This window comes from Solea solea, chromosome 14 (genome assembly GCF_958295425.1).
Source record: "Solea solea chromosome 14, fSolSol10.1, whole genome shotgun sequence".
NCBI classification, from domain to species: domain Eukaryota; kingdom Metazoa; phylum Chordata; class Actinopteri; order Pleuronectiformes; family Soleidae; genus Solea; species Solea solea.
In genome coordinates, this window is record NC_081147.1 from 20386186 (window position 1) to 20403901 (window position 17716).

The following is a 17716-nucleotide window of genomic DNA, read 5'->3' on the forward strand; positions in this document are numbered from 1 at the left end:
AGTGTGTCAGGAAAGCTGGTCTTTACAAACGAGGGGGATGTTGGTTTCCTTCATTTTCAAAAGGAAAGCACGCTCTGGCTGGTTTTTATGGCACAAGATGGCGGCCTCTGTAAAGTTAATATAAAAAGGCAGAAACTAAATTATTTTTGTTTTAAAGCAATTATACACTGGTTACACACTGGGCCTTTAATGAAAACACCTTATATTATAACCAACAACCACTGCTGCACAAGACTACTGAGGATCCTGCTGTGAGTGGACAGAAACTAATCAGATGTTTAAGTGGCAACTGTGAGAAAACAAGAGAGATTTAAGAATTTCAAATACGTCTTTATTCATTTTATATAAATATAGTTTTAAATCTTGATATTAATGTACAATATAGATCGAACGAAGCACAATTTATTTGACGCAACAATCCGTATAAAACCATGAAGGGCGACTTTGTTTGTGAGATCGTTTTTGTGCTAAGTGCTGTGCATGATAACAGGCCTTTTCTTTATATGCAGCCTGAATCTTAAAAAAACATAAAATAACTATTTCAAAGCTCTTGAAATAAAGACTTTAGTGTAGTGTGTGTGTTGTTTGGCACATGTTCAGCAGTTAACACCGTGGGGGAAGAGGACAGGTGTGAGCGGAAGGCCTCGGTGTTCAGCCGCTCTGTGAACTTCTGCTCTGTGAACTTCTGCTCTGACGAGTCTCAAAAAAAAAATTAATCCACAATCTCACAATCTTCGTCTCGGAGGCCGCGGCATCGCCTTCTTCGCCCTCTTCAGTGTCTTTTCTCCCCGAGGTCCGGAGCCTGTCCTCATTTGCCCTCTTCTCTTCGCATAGTGAAACGCAGTGGAAGAGTGCCCTCTGCCCACGAGTCGGGGTACTGCATCATCTTCTCCCACAGACTGACCTCCTCTCCAACCGAGTCCATTTCCACTTCCTCCTTGCCTATTTTAACAGTGCCTGGCGGGGTGGAAATCACACAGTGAATGCAGAATTAGTGCAGTGTTAGCTGTGAAAGGAATTTGTCATCATTAATTACAGCAGTGTGGAGACACAAAAAAGCTTTGAAGTATCATAGGGGCTTCAGCAGTAGAATAAAACGAACATTAAAACAGGTTTTCCTTGCTCCATCCAGTCTTTATTTTAGTGCATAAATAAATAAATAAATACACTCAGTTGCCGCTTTATTAGGTACACCTATTCAACAACAAATGAGGAAGAAGAGCTGATCGGAGTATTTCAGAAACTGCTGATCGTGATCTCACAGAGAGTATCACACAAAATCACAACAAAAAAGGATAGGACAGAAAAGTCTGGGGACAAACTTGTAGAAAATGTCTACCTTTTCCAGAGCTGAGACGGACTCCTCCCAGGAATTCATTGTTCAGCATGGCTTCCTTGTCCCACACCGTCAGCTCCAGGCACATCCCTCTCAGCTGCTCGGCGACCAGGTCCTTGTATACGAACGTGTGGTCATAGTGGGGGTCCAGGTTCTTCCTCACGATGGGAGTCTTCCTCTTTGTGGTCTTTGCTTTAGTCGGGTACAAGTATCTGCAGAACCACGGACACCAGAGTCAGTTCCAAGGAACCTGGGTCCCAGTTGAACGTGTTCGTATAATAGTAATTTGAGTGTTTACATATATTTTTAAAGGTCTGTTTTTTGTAACAAAAAGACTTACCCTTTTACAAAGCTATCCGACATGCCCCCTGTTTTCATCGCCATCAAATTCTTCGCCTCTTTGATTAAGACGTGCAGTTCACCCCCGTCCTCAGTCGTCCCCTTTTTGCCTAAAACGAAGACGAACAATGTCAAAAAAATCTGAGGCAAAGTGTCTCAAACGGTCTTTATTATCAAAGTACTTGCCTTTACTCGTTTTCCCCGCTGCAGGCTTTTTAGGCGTGACGTATTTCAAAGAGATCACCAGCTCTCCTCTGTACTGAGCAAAAGCTGACGTCTGCACGGCAGCAGCGGCAGCCTGTGTCACACAAGAGCAGACACACAACACGGTATTATCAGTTCTAACATGCAGCTTAACCATCTGACTAACAATAACAAACAGAGATTGGCAAGGTGATAAATTACATTATTAAAATGCTAAATTAATAACAAAAACAATATTAACCATGATTACATTTGAATGAAGACATGGTAGGATATTTGAGCAGCTGCTAACATGCACACTCTCTTTTAATAGCTTCCCCTTGTTTTGATTTGCTTTGACCTTTGGACTCCTGTCAGATTTTTAACAGGTTATAATTTTCTTATAGGTAAACAAAACCACTTAATTCCCCCGTTGTTGCCGTTTCCCTCTAAACGGGAACATTATTTACAAAACTGACTTTATGTTCTATTAAAGAAACAAGCAAATGAGTCCATTAACACGCAGGGAAATGTTTTATGGCGTCGTAACTCGGGTGAGAATTAGGCCCAATTTCCCCCCACAGACTTCTATTCTAAGCTAAATCCTAAACATGTAAACACTAGTGTACGCCCACTTGGCATCGTCCAAATCATTCAAACAGAAAAAACAAATTCATTTAGCTATAAATAGTCTTACCTTTGAGCATAGATGCAAAGTTTCCTCGTAGGAGGAGTCGAGGTCTCTGCAGTCCAGAGGGATTTCCACCTCGCCCAGGAAGGCGTTGCGGCTCAGGCGGCCATGATGCCACACTGATATCAACATAGAGCGGGTGAACAGCTGAGTGCGGCTGATAGAGTACTGGAAGAGGAAGAGGAAGCAGACAGACGTGTCAAAGCACTGATACAATCATTGTGCCTTGTTCAAATGATTGATGACCATTGATTTAAACAGAAAATGAGTTTAATGGACGTAAAAGAAAACCTAGAGATTACAGCGAGATATGGATTCCCTCTTCAGTGAGTTGTTTGCTACTGCGTTTAAGATGACTCGACACTTGATGCTAAGAAATAAAATCAATATTTGACGACGATTTTCTGCATCTGTAGGTGTGGTCATTATTTGCAGCTGGCACTGGCACAAGCAGGGAGTGTTAGTAAGTCAACAGGACACGGTCAGCAGCACAGACGCACACATAAAGCATCACCTCCAGTGTTTCCTTGTAGACGGGGTTGATGGTGTTCCTTTTGATGGTGGTTTTCCTTTTGCTCTGGCGAGATTTGTCCGGGAGCAGGTAACATTTGACGTAACTGAAGCACAGGAATAATACACAGAAATTAAAGAGTGTTTCTCCGGGGGCCACTACAGCTACTGTGTTTTTGCTGCGTTTCCTGATTAAAAAAATGATCTGTTGACATTCAATTTCCTGTGAAACTGGAGTAATCACCTCAGGGGACGTGATTATAGCAACTTTGTAAACATAGCAAATTCTTATCTACACTGATCAAAGCTGTGCTAACATCACCGAGGTGTGTGTGTGTGTGTGTGTGTGCAGTAGAAACAATTATTTCAGAGCTAAAGTTGGCACAATCTGAAGCCGATTTGGCCTATCGGAGCCTCACGCTGCAGTGTGCAAGGGAAAAAGTAAACATATTTGAACTTATTTACGGATTTGACAGCTGCCGTGAGGCGTCGGCGTAGGCCAGCCCGCGGCACTCCTTAATGAAGACCTCGAGGCTCTGGGTGTGGTTGTCGTAACTCAGGGAGAAGACGATGTCGCCGCTCACCTCAACGCTGTCAAAGTCTCCTGCTTCGCTGTAAATACTCATCAAACTGCCCAGAGCGCTCTGCAGAGAGACACACACACACACACACACACACCCCGAGATCAATAAACAACCATTAACAACAAATGTTTGACGTTCGTGTTACAGCAGCTGCAGATCAAACAGAAAAAAACAAGACATAACAGCCAAGCAAAGAATTCATATATAACTGAAGAAAGTAGCTTCATGTATCGACACAAACAATATTTGTGTTCATCAGAGACGCGTTGAAGGGAGGAGCAATGTGAAAATAGACAGTCGTCAATACGTGACGCGTTTATTTACAATCATTTAAATCATCAGAGAGCTTAAAGCGAGCTGCTTCACAGGAAGCTGGGTTAATACAGAGGGATCACTGCTCACTGGCTCACAGGCATGTCATCCCCACAGTGACTGTGGGAGTGGACGCACCTGTGAAGAGTGTGGGTAGACCCCCTACCCCCACACACACACAGAGCACTACACAGAACAGGCCTGATAGTGACTGGCCCTCAGGTTAGTTACTGTAGACTTTTTTTTTCTTGTTTTTTATTCTTGAGTTAACACATTGATTTCATCATCGCTAATTTGCTGGAGGATATCCTGAGGCTACAGATGCTCGCTGCGATTATCTAACATCAGCTCTGCCCTGACTGACATTAGCAGGCCTTTAGAGGACTAATGTAAGCTGTGAGTCAATATTTTACCTTTGAGCTGTGCAGGCTGGAGGAGCTCGAAGCCAGTGTCCTTCTGTGAAAGCTAACCAAGCTGTCAATGTCTTCATCCTCCTCTTCCTCCTCCTGTTGCATCATGATAATAATAATAGTAGACATTTAAACGGCTGATAATACCGACTTGTTGCCATTGCAATACAAGACTCGTATTATTTAGAGAAATATAACTCAAAAGGTGATGGACTACCAAAACAATCAACCATTATGGCTGCTTGACTACATAATAACTGAGTGGAGTCTTTAGTCTGGCTGAAATACAGTCTACTGCAATTTTAAAATATTTGTTATACTTAAATGTGTGTCAAAATATCATTTTAGATTCATTACTGTCTTTATCTATACCGGCTTATTCTACAGACTGAAGAGAACATCTTTATTTCTCACAGATATGCACAAATATCACAGAAATGAATGAAAACGAGAATAATTCCTGCCAAAAATAATTGCAATTAGATTAATTTGATTATTTATTCAAAGTCGTTCAGTCCTAGACTTTAGCACATCACCTGTTATACAAACAGAGATGGATTTTCACAAAAAAATCCTACTTGACTCTCGTGAATACAAGTCAGTCTTGTTAAAATGAAAATGCAGAAACTAATCAAATGTTTTTCAGTCAGTCACTCACTCACCTGTGCGTCTAATGCTGGTACAGAACTACTCCTGTTGCCCATTGCAGCCTCTTGTCCATCATGGTCCAGTGATGACACATTATCTAAATGTATTAAAAACACATTTTCAGACAATGAATTCACAACAACAGCTTTGTACGTTAAATTAAAATTAAAAATAAAAAAGCTAACCGGGAGGCTTTGGGACTCTTTTGACACTTTTCTTGAAGAGTCTATCAACATCCAGTTCTGGGCTAGGACTGACAGATTTGACTTGGTTGGCCTGTGGTGACAACAGATGTGAGAGACACAGTTAGAGAAGAGAAAAAGACAATATAAGATAATACCCAGAGGCCATGTTGACTTGACAGCATCTTACATGGCTAGCGTCCGAGTTAGCACTGTCAGTCCTGTTGATATGTACTTTGACTGGCATGGTGAGACTGGACGCACTGGACCCTGTTGTGCTGGACTGAGGCGACTGGTTTCCTCTCCTTGTTGACAACACAAATGAATATAAAAGGAATACTTCACTGATTTGCATTTAGCTTTGTATTACTAGTATGGGGATAGTACTTTTTGAAATATTGTGCTTCTCAAACTCAGTTTCCCCTGAGTCAAGAAATATCTTCATTCTTTTGATCCTGTTAGCGTAACTGTTAGCAAAGATGGCGGACACTGTTTACATTCTGGGAATGAGGTCCCGCCCCCTACGAGGGGGTCATTCCCAGAATGTAAACAGTGTCCGCCATCTTTGCTAACAGTTATGCTAACAGGACCAAGTGTCACTGGTGGGCATGTAACAAAGAAGAGAATGAAGATATTTCTCAACTCAGGGGAAACTGAGGATGGGAAGCACAATTTTTCAAAAAAACTACCCCTATTCTAGTAATACAAAGCTAAATGCTAATCCGTGAAGTATTCCTTTAAATACAGTGTATAAACACAATTTTTTAACTTGTGAAATACTCGTGACCTAGTTCACTGAAAGTGTCTTGGTGCATTTTTATACCAAATGTGGCAGAAAACATTAAGGAGATGACTTCCATTCAATAGGTTTTCATTTCAGACTTTTTAAGGGCAATTTCAATATCATTTTCAATAATTCAAAAAAAGACCGGCTGTGAGGGAGAAGGACTAAACACTGCACTACAAAATGGCGGTGTTTGTAGTGGGAAGTTTTAGTGCATTTTAGAATAATTTAGAATAGATTTATGCGAGTTTACCATGGTTCGTCAGGTGTCGCGTGGCTCGACTCAGTCTCAGTTCTGCTGCTACTTAAGCTGCTGTTTTCCGCAGACTCTGTGTCACTGCGGGCCACCTTCAACCCAAGGTCCTCTTTGGATTCAACTGATTCTTTTGAAAGAATGGATTCCGAATTCTTGACTGCATGACTGAGGAGAAAATAAAAATAAACGTCAACACGTTCTTAACCCACGCTTCTGAAATAATGGACTAAAGTGCTGTAAGAGAAAGAAAGAAAGAAAGAAAGAAAGAAGGAAGACAAACTCTTTGTTTTCCATTCGATTTTTCAGTCTGGGCTGAGGCACAGGAGGAGTCCCAGGAGTATCTGTGTTTATGTCGTTACTTTTCAACAGTATCTCTCCAGTTGTCTCACGTTTATTCACTGCAACACACAGGGAAAAAAAATGATACTTCCATAAAGTAGGTAAATACAAATGCAATCATGCTCCAACTCTTTTTTAAAAAGACATTTCCCTGCCTAACTGGAGCCACATTCCTGTGACTGGCCTCAGCGCTGTTTACATTCCTGGTAGAACAGTTGATACCCACACTTCCTCTTCCTGTACTCACATGGCTGTCTCTTTTTCAGGGAGACGCTCACGAGCGTATGTGCAGGCTCTGACGAGAAACGGTTGACCCTCTGATCGTAGAACCAGTCGCCCGTTCTCTTCTTCACGTCCCTGGAATCCAAGAAAAATACAAATAAAAAAAGCTGCAAGTAAATTTCTCTTTTTCGTCAGATGTGTGCTATGAGCTCTTCAGCACATGCCAACATGTTGTACATTAATCTTATGATTACTGTAGTGTTTATTTGCAAAGTTATATTGCTTAAAACAACAGTTTTAATAGACATTGTCATCGCTGTCAGCACCACGTCGTACAAACGACAATTGAATAAAGGTTAAATAAATAGACAGAGACTTTACGCTGGATTATCAGCAACAAATTATTTGACTTTCTGTCAGCCTAATATGTCACACAAAGTGGTGTTCTTGTTAGCCACTTGTCAGCGATGTAAATGTGGTGGACAAGACAAATGAAGCTGAACTTGTCCAAGTGTTGACCACCAGAGCTGCAACTAATGATTATTTTCATAATCGATCAATCTGTTGATTATTTTCACGATAAATCCAGTCGTCGTTTGGTCCATAAAATATCAGAAAACATTCAAAAACGATGATCAGCGTTTGTCAAACCTGATAATGATGATGTTCTCGAATGTCTTGTTTTTTTCCACAAACCAAAATGATTCAGTTTTTAATGATTTCTTTGTTGCATGGAGCAAAGAAACCAGAAAATATCCACATTTAAGAGGCTGAAACTATCAGAAATCTTGTTTTAATCATGAAAAAAGCTTTAAACAAATACTCAATTAATTGATTACTAAATTAATGTTTCAGCTCTAATAGGCAGCTGTTAAAATTGATCTTTTTCTGGTTTATTTTGACATTTTTGTGATTTGGTTAAACAACTATACAACAGATTAATCAATAATAAAAAACAATCGTTATGAAACCTGGTAAAAACAGGTATCTGCTTCTACATAACTTCATTTTCAGTGACAAAAATGTGTTGTGGCCTTAAAAAAAAAAAAAAAAAAGAGTTTGAATGCAGTCATATCCTCATTTTTTCATATAAGATATTACAATTTGAAAATCCTGCATTGCCTTCATGTCCATATATGGACAAGTGTGAAACCAGCAAGCAAATGTGTGCACAAGATAAACATGACGAGTATCTACTCAGTGAGTCTTCCAGCAACAGCACGAGGAGTGTCTTACGATTCTTTGGCACACACGCAGCACAGCCAGGAGCCGTCGGGGAACACTGTCCTGCAGTTGCGGCACACGTCGTGGTTGCACATTTTACACTGGCTGGAGAAAAACGTCAGAGTGCTCAGGGGCTCCAGGCATCGGCCACAGCTACGCTGACTGTATTTGCCGCTGCCGCGTTTGGCCCCTTTCCTCTTCACCTCCAGCAAATCTGTCTTTAACTTCCTGTGACAAAAAAAAACGCTGGTCTCATGATCCGATTCAGTTCAAATATCAATGATTTATTGATATTAATATGATGCATCATGATTCAATCCTCCGTGCTACATCTTCATTAGTCAATTCGAGCTAAATATGAACTTAATTATCTGTTTAGACAAAAGCTCCATCCCCAATATACTGGAAAATCAACAAGTGACAATGTGTGCAGTCGTTGCATTGATGCAGAATCGTCCATGTTCACATTGCAATGCATCGTAGAAGCAACACTAATACAGCTGCACAATATGGTTTAAAAGAATTGGTGTTTTTTGATGTACAGTAAGACTTTGGGGTGTTCTAATTTTAACAGCACTGCAGAATTTCATCCCACTCATTTCATATTTATCAAAAAATTGCTGTGCAGCAATCTCAATTATTTTGCAATTAACATGTACTGATTTGTGTTTTACAAATACAATGTGTAAAGCAAGCATTGGCCAGCCATCTACAAAACATTACATTTCCTTCTACATAATCATGTCTATTTCTTTCAAATGGGTCAAATCTTTTCGTAGAACTCAGTACAGCTCTCTCTCTCTCTCTCACTTATTCTGACACGTACAAAGACAGTGGACACGAGTAAAGTCGGGGCCAGACTGGTTAAAAACAGCGTAATTTGTTCCTCAATAGAAATGACACACACACACGTTTAGGTGTGCGTCTGCATATAAAGTGTGTGGACGTGCGACCCACAGAGAACACATTCAGGAACACATTTTCATGCCAGGTGGAAACTCCAGTTGTCAGTGGATTTTTCAGGCCAGATGTTTAAACTGAGTATCTGATCAAGGTTTATAACTGTGATGACACCACGCCTGACCCCTGAGGTGATAAACTAACACCAGAGGAAGACCAGTGTCAACAGCACAGCATGTATTTACTTAATTTGCCACGTGTCAACAAGCCAGGCAAGTGGTGAAATGATGGAGGAGGACGTTATCATTTTCTATAGTTATAGTTTCTATTCCATTTATGGCCGACACGGGAGATGTCAGTAATTCAACAGGAAAGCGTTGTTTTCTCACCGTACACGCTGCTCCTCAGCCTGCCTCAGCTCTTCATCCCGCTGCAGCACCTCAAGGATCAGCTCCCGCTCAGAATCAGACAGGAAGCCCAGGTTGATCATGTCAGCGGCCTGGGGCATTGTGCCTTCAAAACCCAGCAGATGAAATGACTATGTGAGTAGCTGCTGCATTGAAAAGGACACCTGAAGACAAACAGAACATAGGGGAAATTATGCAATGCTGCATAAAACTTTGATTTAACGCCCATAGCACTTCCTGTTTGGTCATGACAATGTACCATTTCAGTTTGAAAAATGAGGCCTAGGAGTCACAGCAAAAGTAGCATTAAGCGACCAGGAGATGACTCTGCTGGAAGTCTAAGAGAAAATTAGCCTGGTTCTCCTGTGATTTATTACATTAGTAAACTTTTACCTCAGGAGTCTCACTTGCTAGTTAAATCATGTTCCCTCTTAGAAGAAAACTGACTATAAAGTACAGTACATACTGTAAGAGTTGACGTCAGTGTGAATGACAGATCCAACAGGTTCCTGGTTGACAAAGGTGACATCTGTGATTTTCAGGTTTCAAAAACTGAGATGGCCCTGGCCAAATTGTTTGTCATGCAACTGGAAGACTACGTCCATTCTTATATACAGTCTAAGAGTCACTGTAGTTACGATGCAGCAGAAGCAGGATGCCAGTAAGGAAACAGTTTCTTTTTAAGATCGATTCATCTGTTGATTTTTTTCTCTATGGAGTAGCTTGGCCCATATAATACATGTTGAAAAAATAATTAACCTGCAGCCCTACTGTGCACTGCTGCCTGATAAAATAGGTAGATACTGGTGAACGCTTTTCTAGTCATTGTTTTTTAATACAGAATAACACGGTTCCTTTGCGCATAAGCTCAGGTGTCGGATTTCTGTATAATCCCCGTCCCAATGGCCATGAGAATAACATATGTAGTTTAATCTGCAGCCTGTCAGAGTATGGCGGGGCTTAAGGTGTTGAAATTGATTTAGTGTCTTGACTGACATCGAACTGAGAAAAATTTAAATAACATGTTGGTTTTAAAAACCAATGACTGCAAAACTTACAGGGCATCAGTATAAATGTGGATGGTGTTTGTAGGTTTTTTTCGTATTCCCGTAGCAGCCTCCGCATCAAAACCACTTGTTTTCTATGGGATGGCACAGAAGGGGTTTTTTCACTGCAGTGAGCTTGATGGTAATTGGACAAATGCGGCAAAAACGTCACTTCCATGGAAGCTCAGCTTCTCTGGGAGTCGGTGTCCGCGCCTGAAACTTGGGCTTCTACTGTATGCTGTTTGGAGGAACTGTCGGAAAGGCTGACAGCGTTGCAGAAACATACAAGACAGCGAGAGAAGTCTGTAGACGGTGTGTGTTATTTGCTTGGCGATATAACCAATTTTCATTTATATATATATATATATATATATATATATATATATATATATATATATATATATATATATATATACACACTTTGTAAACTTTCAGTTTTACATAATTATCACCTTTCCCTGTTCTAGTTGTTCGTTTGCAGTTTTAATGTCAATTTAAAACTGCAACTCTCTATTTCAAAAGACCAGCACCCAACACTGATTTTTAACATAATGACAATTAAAGCTAAAAAGTCGTGAAGTGCAGCTTTAAAAAAGGACAGAATCTGTCCATGTCTTAGCTAATGAAATTGTTGTTTTATGCAATCCAAGTAAAACAAGGAAGTAGGGAAGGAAGAGAGAGCAGAGACTGTTGCATATACTAATGTATCCAAGCACTGTCAGACTGGTTGCTACAATTACAGTAACAGTGGTAAACCTAAGACAAACTTGGTGTTGGCTTGATGCCCTACGGTAATGAAGATACAGACAGGCAGAGAGTCTATAAAAGCAACAGCTGCCGATGTGCCAATCCTAACACTCATGACTATTTAAATTTATGTTTATGCAAAATAACTTCTTATATTTGAGCTTTATGTAAGAACACACACACACGCACAAAAAGAAAAAAATTGGTCATACATGGGAATACAGATAAAGCCAGCAGAGACTGATCATCAAGACATGTTTTCCATGTCGCAAGAGGGCAGGAATTTGTCTAAAACTCTGTCACATGCTCTGGCTGAACACGGCATTCCCAAACATAATATATGACTAAAAGAAACCAGGATGTGAGTGGATTAAAAAAATCCCACAGAAAGTCTCTGCCAAAGTGAAAGGTTGTTCTGAGTAGGAGGGACAAAAACAACACGGGCTGGGTTCCCACCCTCTAAGGATACAGAGAGATAGGTGGAGTTCAGAAGCTTAACCATTTGTTAAAGCCGAGCATTAATCTTTATCATCCCTTACATTCCCTCCTCCGAAACTTACAAACTGCCTCAATGGGAGTTTAAGCTTGGAAGAAAATGTACAAGCGACAGATAGCTGCAGGTTTTGCAGAGAGTGTGCAAAACCTGAAACCATGTATTCCTCGTTGTTTGAATGCCCGAGGGTAACTTACCCCAGCAGGAGTTTTTAAATACCTGCCAAGTGACTTGTTAAGGTGACCCTTCAGGAAATGGTGCATGACCGAAACATACTGTTCTAAATGGAACAATCCTTTCAAAAAATAACAAACTGGTGACATTTACAAGGAAATGTGTTTTCATGAGAACACTGGGCTGAAGAAGTGTGGCACAGTACAGACATGTGAGTGAGTGAAAGCTGCAAATGAGATGATTTCTATGAGCTTCTGGCCACGTTTTGCAAATTTGGCAAGCATACAGACTCAGCTGTGCATTTAAATGACTATTTTGTGTGTTGAAGAAAGTAGGAACCCAAACATAAGGGTATACAGTCTTCAGCACTACTCACAATTGAGTTTTAAGATATCATCTCAATACTTGTACACAATTAAAACTGTAATGCAGTGTTTCTATATGCTTTTCCATGAGTTTCAGAAATAAAGAAAATCAGAGTGTTTTTCTCCACGCATTAAAAGATGGACAGTTAATCATATTAAGTGAATAAACTCAACACAAATCACCAGTCTCAAATGTAAACTTAAAATGCATAAACGTTCTCCCAATGGTTGCGTACGCTTACGTAAAAATACTTACGGACGTAGAATGTTTACGTTTTCCATACAACTTAGTTACGACGATGATTTACACGATGAGCTCCTCAATGGTTGCGTACGTGAACGTAAAACTCCTACGACCTCTACTTACAACTTTAGCGTGAATCTGAATTTAACGGACGCAAAAAAGAAAATCCAACGCGGAATGAAATACAGAACTGGCTTATATAACGTTACGTTACCAGCGGATAAATGAACGTTACTCCACACACCCACTTGATGATTTCATTTAAAAACACATCCCTTTTATGCGCCTGAACCGGTGCCTTACATTTGAAAAGTAATCTCACACTTTTATTTACCGTTTACTGAATTAAAAACACAACACACCTGTCGTTAACTGTCGACTACACCCGTCACTGCGGCAACGGCGCGATATTCCTGACAGAAAACACAACAAAAACGGTTAAAATAAAAAAAAAAGATGAAGCGACACACAAGCGAACACTTGAGATAAAGTCGACAATGCTCACCTTTTGTCGGCTTGTGTGACCATAACCCTGCGGTCGCTTCCCCCTTTCGTCTCGTTGTTGCCTCTCGTCTCCGCAACTGTTGACTTTAGTGTGTTGGAGGACTGAGTCAAACACCGGAAGATAAGGAAAGTTTGCAGCAGACAGGCAGAGCAAAGGAGCGCCTCTCCACATTTTCCATGACAGGTGCTTAATTCTCCTCTGCTCTATTTACCACAGGAGGGCTCCATGTGGAACGTTTGACCAACCTGCAACAGTCCAATAATGATCAAATCCTGGTTCTTCTGAGCTGGGAAAAAACTTGAATCAGTGCCCAATATTTATGTATTTAAATTTTTTTCATGAGAAACAAAGAAAAAGGTTTATATTGAATCTATATATTGTACACAAAAATTGATGTAATCTTCTGGTTTGAAAAGTGAGGCCCAGAATATATGACAGAAGTGACATTTAGCCACCAGGGGGCGACTTGGCTCACATTGCGAAAATTACTCAATTTTAATAAGAGCTCAAACAATTACTCGGTTAATCAATTATTAATTGATCACTAGACTAATCGTCAACTATTTTGATAATTGATTAATCGGTTTGAAGCTTTTTTCATGATTAAAACAAGATTTCTGAAGCTTTCTTTGCTCCAGAAACAGAAAAAATGTGGACAAAACAAGACATTCGAGAACATCATCCTTTCCAGGTTTGACAAACACTCACACAAACATTTTTCAGCATTTCCTGACATTTTATGGACCAAGCGATTACTCGATTAATCCTGAAAATAATCGACAGATTAAACGATTGTGAAAATACTCGTTAGTTGCAGCTCTAACTTGAATGAAAGATTTATAATATCAGTCTGAGCTGTTTGGTCCACTATAACCCTCCTGTTGTGGCCGACAGGATTCAACATGTGTACTTCTCAATTCCGCAACTCCTTTTAACAAGGGCCAGATTTGATAATGTGAAGATTCCCAGGGGCCAACGCTCAGTTCAGACCCTTTTTTAACAGTTTAAATTACATACAAATGCACTGTTTTATAATACATTTATTTTCCATGTCATAATCATCATTTTTAAATGGCAATGTAACCAAATCTTCAACTTGGACAAAAATAATATTTCCTTGTCACGTATTTATCAAGATACCATTAATATATACTGATTACAAAATCTAAATAGTACTTACTGGGTAGGTTTGGATCAGATCTTAGAAAACCCACACATGCAGTGCTAATACTGTACTATGTTGTGCCCTTACCTCCTGGTACCTCCACAGCAGATACATATGATGAAAAAGCAGAATGTTAATCCGCCACAAGTCGACTTAAGGGCCCCTCTGCTCTTTAGTGTAGATTATTGATGGAAGGATGAGCACTAATTCAACCTGAAGATATTCCCTTATTTGGGTCCAAGATCTGTCATTGCAGTTCAACTGGGCTTAGAATTCAACCGCTGCATCATATGACTCACACACTCATGAGTGGTCCCTTTGTATGAAAACATTATTTATTGTTCCAGTTTTATCTGTTAAATTATAAAGCGTCGATAGCCCAAAAGAGTGGGTCAATAAAATGAGCTTTAGCCTCCTGAAAACTAAAAGACTCCCCTTTATATACTGTGTTCACCTTATCTTCACAAATCTTTATTTTAAAAAGTCAGAACATTATAGTTTAATAATGATCATGGGTGTTCCTGTTGATGTCAGACGTGCCACTGTAGATACAGGTCACTGAGATTTCACTAACTGACAAAATGACTACGGAAACCAGCAGTTGTCACATTTGTTGGAAACTTCTTTCTCTGGAAAAACTCAGTACATTAAAATGTCCAGAGCCACAGAGTCCACGCTGTATCTGTGTCCATCTCCTCAGCTCAGAGCGGCCTGCACTCCAAATCCAGCACAACGTGGTGAACGTGAGGTGCGTATGATTTAACGTGCTCTATGTGCTGGATGTTTGTCGTCCACGATGCACCACTCGCGTCCTTTAAAAGAGAAGTGATGCGTTTTGCTGTGTCATCGGCCCAGGTCTGCCACACCTCTCTGTCTGCTTTCTTCCCAGAAATCCTCCGAGTCGCGGCATCATCATCATCATCATCATCAATTGCTGCAGTGTTCGGTAGCGGTGACGTGACATTCTGGTGAATGTGCAAAACGCCACCAGTTGTTTTCTTCAGCAGGCGACAAGCGACAGGCCAGCCATCCTCAGAGCTTGGTATGAGACCCAGATTCACCCGGTCTGCGATGTCACACAGCTGGAGCTGGAAAAATAAGATAAAGCTCTTCAGAACTACCATCATGTATGTCATTACCTTTTAATTTTTATAATGAAGTTAATTTGAATTTTAGAGCCACAGTGTAAATACTTCCAAGAGTACCTGCTTTTGACAGAATACATTTAAATATTTAACCCCTGAAAAAAGTTCTGATGATTTCACTGGTGGATGATGAGACTTACAATCATCAAAACTTAGAAGTAAATAAGAAGGAATCTGATGTGTTTGTAGGTGTAAGTTTTAAAGGATAACTCTAGATGAGAGCCAACATTCATTTCAGGTGCTAATCTCAACCACTAGAGAGCACAAGTTAGCACTTTTGTCCATGGATTGCAGTGTAGAGATCAGCAGCTGGAAGGAAGCCACAACTAATCTTGTTGAATGTAAACAAAGGGAGTATACATAGCATGAATATTAGAATACATTACTTGTCGGTTGTCTCCTTGATGAACAGTGCAGCGGTCAGACACCTTGTTTGCCTGAAGGTTTTTCTGTAAGGCCTCGACAGCAGCAGGGTTCCACTCGCAGGCGTGAACATGGTTGGCCCCCGCATGCACCAGATAGGGCAGTGTGAAGTATCCAATACCTGTCAATCAAGTCATAGTTCAAATTATGTTATTTACGTGATAAAATGAAAATATTAATTAAAGGGTGGGCTAAAGACAAAATAACTCTCCTCAGTCTATGACCACTGTATTCTATTATATGATATTGTACATGTATTGTTTTATTTTCCTCATTCATGAAATGTTCCAATTCAAACTATATATTCTGTAATTTCTGTTTTAAAAAAGCCATGATACAAGACACAGTTTTTCTACCTGCATATAAATCCACCACAGTCTCCCCTGTGCAGTTAAATCCAGCCACCCGGAGCTTCTCTGTTATGTTTCCAGCTGAAAACATACATTTGGTCACATCAAACTCATACCTGAAACAAAGGTGAGGGAGAGATTATGACTTACAGACAGGCTTTAGTAAACCATGTGTCATAAAAATAAAAAGGCAGATTATTACTGACACTTACGTGACACCATTATCCGAATGTTTGACCCAGCTGTGCTCTCCTAGCAGCATCGTCACCACAGGAGATCTAAATCCATCCCTGGATATTCGACTCATCTTTGCCAAACGCTTCGCACCCAGACCTTTGGCCACTGCACTCCACAGTTGTTGAACATCTGAACATGGGAACCAAATATCCTGATCAATCACTTTTTAAAAATACACTCAGAGGGTGCTTTATTGTGTGAACTGTAGGCTGGATAGGGGCTTAATTTGCAGCCTCAAATCTCTGTGGTGTGGATTCCATAAGATGTAAACAGTACCTATTTTCTTCCAAAGTGGCAGGGAGAAACAGCCGTCTCCCAGCAGAACAAGGTCTCCATGCTTCTGGAAGCTGCGAGGAAGGTTCCTCCTCAATTCCTCCGTCCATCTTTCACCACAAGACTCCAACAGCTCCTGGAGGACTTTTTCAAGTTTACAACCACTCGTCTTTCCCCTCTCTTTCTTTGACTGCAGAAGAGACTGTGGTAAAAACAGCACAGACAAGAGGACACACATAAACATGGTACAGTGCACAACTACCTGTTGCGAATAGTACTTAATTCTGCTTTGATTACCTGACTCCAAACTATTTCACAAGCACTGTCAGAAGGCAACGTGTCTCTGAAAGAGTGCAGATCAAGCTGTGACAGACAGGATGGTTGAATGGGCAAGAGAACTGTCCCATCTGGGTCTTTCAGCAGGCGCAAACTCAAGTCCAGAGCTCCTCTGGACTGCAGACATTCCCTGTCAATCACACACAAACACACATCATTTTATAATGAAAGCAAAGTTTATTGCTATAGCACTCTTCACAGATAGTAATTATGGGAAAGTGAACTCAATAAAACTAGACTTAAGACCAGTGTACATAGACATGGAATAAAAACAATCAGTAAGAGAGTTGCAGAAATGATAACTAGCAGGTACATTAATCCAAGAGGATTTAATGGCGGATTACCTGAACTGCTGTGTGTGACACTGAGACACACGGAGACATGGAACTCCGTCCATTTATAAACAATCCAATGAAAAATACAAACAAATAAAAACACTGTGCGGTTCGTTTTATTATCCACAGAATTCCAGGTAAACCGGTAACGAAGATTCTTTACAGCCACAGCGTGTTTCCAGTCGGACTGCTATACGGGACGGACTTTTGAAAACATGAAACTTTATTGTCCAGAACAGAATGTAGCAGAGATAATTGTTATTAACTCAGTGATCATTTGACGAGCAGTAAGGCTAATTTATCATTAAAGGGTTTAAACTTAAACCCGGGACTTAAAATGTGCTATGTTTGTGTGCGGGAGCGACAGCCCCGAGAAACGACACAACAAAACCAGTTTGGACCAGTTTCCCGAATGTCAACAGATGGAGACAAATCCAAGGGAAGTAAATGAGTGAGGATTAAAACAGTGTTCTATAAAACATGTGATATCATTTAAAACATATCTGTCATAGGTGACATATCATTGAGTTAAAGTAGCCTTTGAGCTTTTG

General features: G+C 40.3%; 2 protein-coding genes across 7 annotated transcripts; both read right to left on the minus strand.

Annotated features, from left to right (window-relative positions):
* Nucleotides 1-309: 309 nt before the first annotated feature.
* Nucleotides 310-13123, minus strand: sytl4 (synaptotagmin-like 4). Of its 6 annotated transcripts, none has more exons than XM_058649509.1 (18): nt 12902-13123; nt 12759-12809; nt 9310-9433; nt 8033-8248; nt 6822-6931; nt 6516-6633; nt 6233-6400; nt 5386-5500; nt 5199-5289; nt 5028-5110; nt 4369-4461; nt 3525-3703; nt 3064-3166; nt 2556-2717; nt 1862-1973; nt 1677-1785; nt 1340-1548; nt 310-957 (listed from the first exon to the last, which is right to left on the minus strand). In XM_058649509.1, exons 3-18 carry the CDS (start codon nt 9426-9428, stop codon nt 809-811), a joined length of 2136 nt encoding a protein of 711 aa, XP_058505492.1. In that variant the 5' UTR covers nt 9429-9433; nt 12759-12809; nt 12902-13123; the 3' UTR covers nt 310-808. The 6 variants fall into 6 exon arrangements, with proteins under 6 accessions (XP_058505492.1, XP_058505489.1, XP_058505493.1 ...); XM_058649506.1 differs by having other exon boundaries at nt 9310-9491; nt 12902-13122; XM_058649510.1 differs by lacking the exon at nt 12759-12809.
* Nucleotides 13124-14767: 1644 nt separating this feature from the next.
* trmt12 (tRNA methyltransferase 12 homolog) lies at nt 14768-17363 on the minus strand. The gene is made up of 7 exons (XM_058649904.1): nt 17175-17363; nt 16792-16960; nt 16498-16696; nt 16197-16350; nt 15991-16100; nt 15598-15755; nt 14768-15154 (listed from the first exon to the last, which is right to left on the minus strand). Exons 1-7 carry the CDS (start codon nt 17225-17227, stop codon nt 14768-14770), a joined length of 1230 nt encoding a protein of 409 aa, XP_058505887.1. The 5' UTR covers nt 17228-17363.
* Nucleotides 17364-17716: the final 353 nt, after the last annotated feature.

Excerpts from the sequence above, each read along its gene's own strand:
- sytl4 (XM_058649510.1), bottom strand. The coding sequence starts at position 9,428 with ATGCCCCAGGCCGCTGACATGATCAACCTGGGCTTCCTGTCTGATTCT. Across the intron at positions 4,462-5,027 it reads TACCAGCATTAGACGCACAG|GAGGAGGAAGAGGAGGATGA; the intron begins GTGAGTGAGTGA and ends ATGATGCAACAG. Across the intron at positions 958-1,339 it reads CCGTCTCAGCTCTGGAAAAG|GCACTGTTAAAATAGGCAAG; the intron begins GTAGACATTTTC and ends CCACCCCGCCAG.
- trmt12 (XM_058649904.1), bottom strand. The coding sequence starts at position 17,227 with ATGGACGGAGTTCCATGTCTCCGTGTGTCTCAGTGTCACACACAGCAG. Across the intron at positions 16,351-16,497 it reads GCCACTTTGGAAGAAAATAG|ATGTTCAACAACTGTGGAGT; the intron begins GTACTGTTTACA and ends TCCCATGTTCAG. Across the intron at positions 15,756-15,990 it reads TGTGGTGGATTTATATGCAG|GTATTGGATACTTCACACTG; the intron begins GTAGAAAAACTG and ends CTTGATTGACAG.